Raw genomic sequence first — 8,871 nt, 5'->3', positions numbered from 1 at the left:
AAAATATAATTTTTTTTATTGTCTTTGAGCAACTATAGTGATAAAAAATATATTCACGGTAGCTAAGTTGATTTTGCCATCTTGCTCTCTCGAAGAGGTTTATATATCTGGCTTGAGCATCGTGCTCGCTAGAGTTGGTAATAGTTTGGTTTGGTTTCGATTTTTGCCAAAATCATAACCAAACTAAACTTAAACTATTAAAACTAAAACCAAACCATTACTCATTAGTTTTAAAAATTAAAAACTATAACCAAATCATTCAGTTTCGATTTTAACCATGATTTTTTTTAGTATGATCCATACCAACAAACAAAGACAAACTCGTTCAAATAGCATTCATAAAAAAATTTTATAACTCCACAACAAATAAAGACAAACTCTAATAAAGTTACATTCTTCATGCATAAAGTTACAAATTATTTTCAAATTTCTTAGATATAATTATTTGATTGATAAAAATAAAATAATTTAAGATTATGTTTTATTTTTATTTGTTAATTACTTTATAAATGTTAAATATTTTATATATTTGTAATGTATTGTTAAAATACTTGTAAAAAAATGCATTAGTCAATATATATATGTGTATATATAATATATTAAATAAATAAATATATTATATATATATATTTGGTTTAGTTTGGTTCAATTACCCACACATTTGGTTTGGTTTCTATTCGAATTTTGGTTTGAATTTAGTGAAAATCATAACCAAACCATACCCATTAAAATAATGTTCGATTTTTTCCCAAACTAAACCATTACCTACTCAAACGATTTTTAACAGCATTGACTAGTTCAATTTCGATTCGGTTCAATTTCCCACAATTTTAATTGCAATTACCATCCCTGGTACTCACCTCATTCCCCTTGTTGGCCAGCTACTTTTTTACTATGCATTTTTTGATTTTTCAATTAAAGAAAAAATAATTAATTAATCTAAATCTGAATAATAATAATATTAGTAATTAATCCAACCATCAAAAAAAATCTCGGTGCTGTCTTTTAAATCTGCTTCGCTTTAAATATATTCTTCTTCCCAAAAAAGAATATTAAATAGTGAATTAGCGCTTAAGAATCGCAACGGTCTGGACTGGAATAACTACAGTACAACAGGGGTAATTTAGTCATTTCATCCCACTATGGCACCCCCGTAATTGTAAGGAACATGAGGGCCAATCATAGAAAATCATCGCACAACTCGGCCAACCGCCTTACTACGTTGTTTGCCAATCCGAATCTATTAAGGAAAAGGCAGTTACAACAACAATATTAATAATACACAAACACTTCTCTCTCTCTCTCTCTCTAGGGTTCTTCTTCTTCTTCGTCAAATACCACATTCATCATCATCATTATCAACATGGTTCGGTTAAGCAACAGCATCGTCGTGTTGGTAAACGTCCTAACGCTGGTGATATCCGTGGCGGTAATCGGCGGCGCCGCCTGGTCCTACACCCATCCTGGCTCCCTCTGCCACCGCGTCCTCCAGCAGCCGCTTCTCTTCTTGGGTTTGTCCCTCCTGGCGGTGTCCCTACTAGGGCTGATCGGCGCCTGTTGCCGAGTCCAGTTCTTGCTCTGGATTTATCTATTTGTGATGTTCGTTCTGATCGTTGGCTTGGTTTGCTTCACGGTCTTCACCGTCGTCGTCACCAACAAGGGCGTCGGCAAGGCGGTTTCCGACAAGGGCTACAAGGAGTACCGCCTCGGCGACTACTCCAACTGGCTCCGCAAGTACGTCGTTAATCAGGAGAACTGGGCCAAGATTAGGAGTTGTTTGGTTGTTGCTGATGTTTGTTCCACACTTGGAGCCAACCCTAACGAGACTCTCGCTGATTTCAGAAAGAGAACCCTATCTCCCATACAGGTACTTCCTTCTTCGTCTTCTTTTTTGTTTTTAATTTTTAATTTTTTATTATATATATATATATAAATATGTATCTCATTATTATCATCAGTCCTGGGAGACAACTAAACGGATAATGATGCATAATTAGAGAAAATTGGCACAAAACTTTAATACACAATGATGTATCTCAGTAACGGTCACACATTGATCAGAAATATATATTCATTGAAGGAACTGTTAATTGCAAGCATATTACTAATTATAACCGAGACTAATTAACTTGGTGTTACCCACTTAATTTGAAGTAGTTTCGCCATAATTTGTTTTTCAGAAATATAAAAATAAAGATTCATATATATATATATATGTACTGGAATCCTTGTATTTAAGTTGCATTTTAATTCTTTATACGGGAAACACAAAGATTAGTACACGCTTATCCATAATGGCTTCAATTATTATTACTATATATTCCAACTGTATTAATTATTTGTTATCTTTATCCTTACGGTATTATTACAAATCTTCATTTAATGGTATTATTTTATTATAAAAAATATGATTATATATAGAGATACTTGAAGGGTTTCACGAACCCATATATCTCATGTAGAAACATTAGAACTTGTGATTGTGCATGGAGGTGGCCTCGTCAAGTACAAATTAAATTATAGTAATTTCAACGAGTACTAGAATTAATGAGTTGCATGTGTGATTGGCTCTGTTAAAGTATAATTTATTTTTTGCCATATCACTGCAACTGCAAGATCTTTATCCAACTCCCTGCAGTATGTACGAGTAGTTCCATGGCCTAATAATTTCAAGATTTATGAAAAAAAGGGAAAGAAAAGATGGTTGAATATTAATGTTGCATAAATAGCATATTGTCGATGCTAACAAGGGAGGGTTGGGTTCCACATGTATTGCAGTCGGGTTGCTGCAAGCCGCCAACTTCCTGCGGCTTCAAGTTCAAGAACGCCACCTACTGGACGGCCCCGAAGACCGGTGGGCCTGCGGCGGCAGACGGGGACTGCGCCACCTGGAGCAACAACCAGTCGGTGCTGTGCTACGGGTGCCAGTCATGCAAGGCCGGAGTTCTGGCCAACATCAAGAAGGAATGGAAGCTTCTGGCAATCATAAACGTCGTCGTTCTGGTCTTCGTTATCATCATCTACTCCATCGGCTGCTGCGCCCTCAGGAACGTCCGATCAAGTGGGTACCTGCAGAGCGGCAAAGGCCACCCCTGATCACACTTAATTTGATCCCACATCCATCCATGCATGCATTCCTCATCTGCTTTTAGGGTTCTAGCTATAGGAACATGAATTCCTATTGGGGCTTTTTCTTTTTTCTTTTTTTTTTTTCTCTTTTTAAAATTGTTTTCTATTTGTTGTCTTATAGAACAGAATTTCTAAATATTTGTTGGTCTTGTAACATGTAGTTGAACATGGTTTAACTATGATAGATTCATTGATTAGTGAAAGTTGATCCAAACACAGTTTTATGTAAACGGTGGCAAACAATACTAGTTTGGAAGATTATTCTTAAATCAAAAAGTTATATAAGGCGTATTTGAAGTTTTTCTTATTAATTTCAAGAAGACTTTAAGATAAAAGAACAAAGTGTAACTAAAACTCCATCGATCTAAATAAGGAATCAAAACACGCTTAACATGAATCAAAATTGAGTATCGTTTCTGGATGCCATTTTTTATTTCTTCTTTGATCTGTGAACAATCATTGTGAGATCTCGTAGGCAATTTTTTACGGTTTCTTCCTATCCTTAACTTTCAAAACATTTGTCCAACGGGTAACCATCACAGCCCCTTTTATAATATATGTAAGTATATATATACACCAGGGTTTTTTTTAAATAGGAGAGGGAACCCACGCCATAATTATTCTTAATCTGGGTCGTCATGAGCACAACTTTATATATGTACATCAGGTGCTACACCTCTTTGTACCATATTTTTAATATAAAATAATGAGATGAATCTAGGCCCAATTTTATGATCATATAATTAATTTTGAGTTTTACCAATTCTTAATTCGATCTATTTTTACAGAGATAAAGGTTCTTAGTGGAAGTTCACTTACAGAAAATATTCAACATTCTCCCACTTGCATGGGTAACAACTAATTAATATTTGACATGCTAGAAAACAAGTTTCAAAACGACTCTCAAATAGAATTTACAATAAACATCTCATTCCAGAATTCTGTCCAATGTAAATGCAAACATTGAACTATAGCAATCATTATGTCATTTAGGAAGACAAAACCTTCCACAATCACAAATGTCCCTTAAGCGTCGTAAACTGTAGTGCAGGTTGACACTAGTGATCTCATATAACAAAACATGCCAACACCACAATCAATCCTTTTATGATTTCATAAGAACCCTGGATGAGAAATAATTTACTTTAATACTTCAAGGAAGCATTTAGCTTTATGTCTGAAGACCTTTAACAAAGTACTTGTATGAGCTCAAACAAGTATAATAATAAAACAATAAGAAAACATATTTGAGAAAATTACTCAAACTAAATATGATAACTGTTGCGAAATTGCATCAGCAACAAATCATAATCAAACCAATCAATCACACACGAACACAAAATTTAACGTGAAAAAATCAAATTGAAAAAAATCACAGGCAAAAAGAACAAAAATATCACTAACCAAAACAATGGTAATACAAAAGTAATATTATCACACACACTCTGTGTCAGATTTCATATGACTTGGGCACCTATTTATAGATTTAAAATCACCTATGGATGAGCATAACAAATTATATCATGATCAGACGATGACGCATGAGAATATTCCTCCAGATGAGATAAATCTCACACAAAATCGAATTTGACAACATTATAATCACAATCAAATTCAAAATCATAGTCACAGTCAAATTAGAAAACTCAATCACAGACAAACAAAGATTTTGAGTCATAATTATCACAAATCTCCACCTTGACTCTAAATCAGCTTCAACATACCATTTAGGAGGTTTGATATTTCTTCTTGGTCTATCCTTAGTAATATAATAATCTGATGGACTAACACTAGCTTCTGGACTTGACTCAAGGCTTGACTTAATCTGAGATGATAACGATGGCTCAAATGTCTGACTCTTGTCGATTTCAAGCTCTACCTGAATATCAGAACTTTGGTGACCTATAAGGTTAGTTTCTTTTGCAGACGAGTCACGAAACATAGCAATTTCATCAAAAATAACATCTTTGCTAATCACAACTTTAGACACTTCTGGATCCCATAACTTATAACTCTTAACACTAGGCTTATAACCACGAAAGAGACACCATTTAGACCTTGGTTATAATTTTCCAATATCAACATGAACAAATGCAGGACATCCAAAAATTTTCAAATCAGAATAATTTGTAGGAGTACCTAACCATAATTCTTTTGGAGTTTTCTTATCAATAGCAAACGACAGAGATTGATTAACCAACAAACATCTCATATAAGTAGCTTCGGCCCAAAAGGACTTAGATAAATCGAAATTAGACAGCATACACCGTAGCTTTTTCATCAAGGTTCTGTTCATCCGCTCAGTTACATTATTTTGTTGTGGCGTACCTGGAACTATTAAATGCCTTAGAATTCCTTCTTTCTTGTAAAAATTATTAAATTCAAGCGAACAAAATTCTAAAGCATTATCTATGCAAAGACACTTGATCTGTCTGTCGGTCTGTTTCTCAATCATAGTCTTCCACTACATGAAAATAGCAAAAACTTCAGTCTTCTACTTTAAGAAAAATACCCAGAGTTTTCTAAAAAAAATCATCGATGAAAGTCAACATATATCTAGCACCACATATAGAGGGTACTCTAGACGGACCCCAGAGATCAGAATGAACATAGTTCAATATACTTTTCGTATTGTGAATGCCTTTAGTGAATTTAACATGTTTTTGCTTACCAAAAATGCAGTGCTCACAAAACTCCAATTTTTCAGTACTATGCCCCTCAAGGAGTCCTCTTTTGCTCAATTCAGCCATACCTACTTCACTCATATATCCAATACGCATATGCCATAATTGAGTAAGATCAGTATTAGATAAAGAAGAAGTAGAAATAGAAGCATAACTTGTAATGATAAAACCCTGTAGAACATATAGTCAACCATACTATTTCGTGTCTTTCATCACAACAAGAGCACCTCTACTGATCTTAATAACTCCACATTCACCAATGAATTTGTACCCGTTCGAATCAAGAGTACTCAATGAAATAAGATTTATTTTAAGATTGGGAATACATCTGACATCAGTTAAAGTTGGAACAATACCATCGAATATCTTAATTTTGACAGTTTTACAAGAAGAATTATTATCCATCAACACATCGCCAGAATTCAAAGTTTTATATGTCGAAAACCAATCCCTATTAAAGACATATAAAACGTGCATGCTGTGTCAAGCATCCAATCTTCATTGGGTTTAGTAACCTCATTAGTAACCACCATAAGTTCCCCATCAGTATTATTATTTTCAACAACATTGGTTTCACTTAAAGTTTCTGATTGTTTTTCTTTCTGATCAGTTTCTTGTCTCTTAAGTTTGTTCTGCAACTTATATCACTCATTTTTTATGCGAACTTTCTTCTTACAGTAATTACAAAAAAAAAAAATTATTCCTAAACTTGGATCTACTTTTTCCTCTACCACTAGAATTTATATCATGTGTTCTCCTTCTAATCAACAGACCCTCCCCCTAATTCTTAGAAGTCTCCAATAATTATTTATCAATTTTTTTCTTTTGAGAATAAAGTATTATAAACTTCATCTAGGGTGAGAGTATCCCGACTATAGAGTATGGTGTCTCTAAAAGTTGAATAAGAGATTGGTAGAGAACATAACAAATGTAACGACCCGTTAGAGGGCCTAGAATTTATTTAGAATTATTTAATTATTTAATTAATTTTTGGCTTAAGAGAATTTGCCAATTAAATATTTAAGGTGGCAATTTAGGAATTTTTAAATGAGAGAATAGCATTTAAAGGAATTTAAATTATGTGAAAATTAAATGCAAGGGCATAAAGGTAATTCTTGAGTTTTAAATAATAATTTTCTATTATTAGTAATTATTTACTTAGAGATATGATGTAATTGGGAGAATCCATACGTGAGAAGGTTTAGGTTTGAAGTCTCCAAGTTAATTAAGAATAAGGACTTTAAATTATAAAATGAGAAGGAAATGGGCTTCTAGGGCTATTTCGTTATCTATATAAAGGCACATAAATCATAGTGTTCTTCACGCTGCATGAGGAGCAGAGAATCAAGAAGTCTGTGAGTTACAGAAATTGCTTTGCATAGGAGATCTCATTGAAAGTGTTTGATCTGATCGATATCATAAGGCAAGTATCTTCCATTACAGGATCAAGTTAGCATTTTTTTTTTTTTTAGATTGTTCAATCTCTTGTTTGAGTTCTTAGATTTATGTTTATAGCCAGCAGATACGTATATATATATATATATGTGCACATATAGTGAGTGCATGAGCAAGTTATGAATGATTTTTTTATAGCGATTCAATCAAATATTATCTTTAAATCATCCTTGATGTTGTTTCATATTGATTGGGATTTGATTTCCCAAGATTTCTTTCGAAATGGTGTAGTTTTGATTAGATTTGTTTTATAACAGTCTCTGTAATCGTTCATGTAACACCCCGTCTCGCCAGGAGTGTCATTATAAGGAAATTCTCGAGAATCTTTTTTTTTTTTCCCAAGTTCATCACACACGATGCATCAAGAACAATCTTCACATGCACACACAAGCCGGCACCTGCAGTGATTCCAAGAACAATCTTCATATGCAGATAAGATCCCAAAAACCCAGTCTTGCTCGTTTAACTAACAAGATCAATAATCTTAAACTAAACGAGTCATAGAATAACGCAACAGATATAATAACACCAAAATACCGTGGCTTACCACGAGGTTCATACATAGTGTTTCCACATCAAAATACGTATTACAAAGCTACCCAATGATAACAACATTATCATACAACCGCTTATACATATATCAAAGTAAATACTATCGCCTCAAAATGATACAACAGCTATCATACTAAACACTGTTGGCCCTCAACTCGCCACGTCCTCGCCTTCGTAGCAATCCTTGGCTGGAACGTTAAATGTTCAAGGGGCATAACCCATATTAGATGATAAAACATCTAAGTGATGGCATGATACAGCTTACTGAATGCATAAAGCACACATGAGCATGGCATATACAGACAACAACAACATGCAACACGTCTGACTTGAGAAATCTCCCTAGCATACTCAACCTCCCGTGAAAAAATCCATTCCACACACCTTTGGGGTTGACCTTGCCGCGACATACTTAATCCCCGAGTGCCCTACCGTGTCACCCAATCACTAGGATTAACCTTGCCCCATTTTCAAGAAGACCCCATCCCGTCCCCCACGGACATAACAACAATGCAAAAATTAATACCTCGTTGATATGAAAAATCACACGCCATGCACCGACTCTTTTACAAGTAAAAACAGTTGATGCAATATACCACATCTTTAATATGCATACGATGCCACAAGTACTTAATTAAAACGCCTACACGATATAACCCAAATTCCGGAGGTATAACTACTCGCTGAAATTGGTTCAAACACATGCAACCTAAGCTCGAGTGTAACATCCCGATCGAGCGATAGGAAGGATCGGAACAACTTACCCTGATGGGCCTACGCGAACTTCCCAGGGGGTCACCCATCCCTAGATTACCACAGGTTAAGCACGCTTAACTTGGGAGTTCTTTACCAACATTCAGCCCAAAAGGTATCCAGCTGGTGTTGTTGTAATACCCAGGAATGATTTGAGGTCATAAATAATATTTGATGAATGGTACAAGTGGAATTATCAAAAGAATAAGGCTTTAGGACACACTATTGCAGTCTTAAAAGAACGAAGTGGCTCAAGGGAGTACCCCGGACCTTAGATAGCCAAGGAAAATGGTATAAT

General features: G+C 34.7%; 1 protein-coding gene across 1 annotated transcript; it reads left to right on the top strand.

The window, feature by feature from the left end:
• The first annotated feature begins 1,363 nt into the window (after positions 1-1,363).
• Positions 1,364-3,146, top strand: LOC127789685 (tetraspanin-8-like). The gene is made up of 2 exons (XM_052318636.1): positions 1,364-1,867; positions 2,779-3,146. Exons 1-2 carry the CDS (start codon positions 1,364-1,366, stop codon positions 3,094-3,096), a joined length of 822 nt encoding a protein of 273 aa, XP_052174596.1. The 3' UTR covers positions 3,097-3,146.
• The last annotated feature ends 5,725 nt before the right edge of the window (positions 3,147-8,871 follow it).

The sequence above is a fragment of the Diospyros lotus genome, chromosome 14 (genome assembly GCF_014633365.1).
Source record: "Diospyros lotus cultivar Yz01 chromosome 14, ASM1463336v1, whole genome shotgun sequence".
NCBI lineage: Eukaryota > Viridiplantae > Streptophyta > Magnoliopsida > Ericales > Ebenaceae > Diospyros > Diospyros lotus.
The sequence above is the reverse complement of the archived record's forward strand: the minus strand, read 5'-3'. Positions and strand labels throughout refer to the sequence as shown.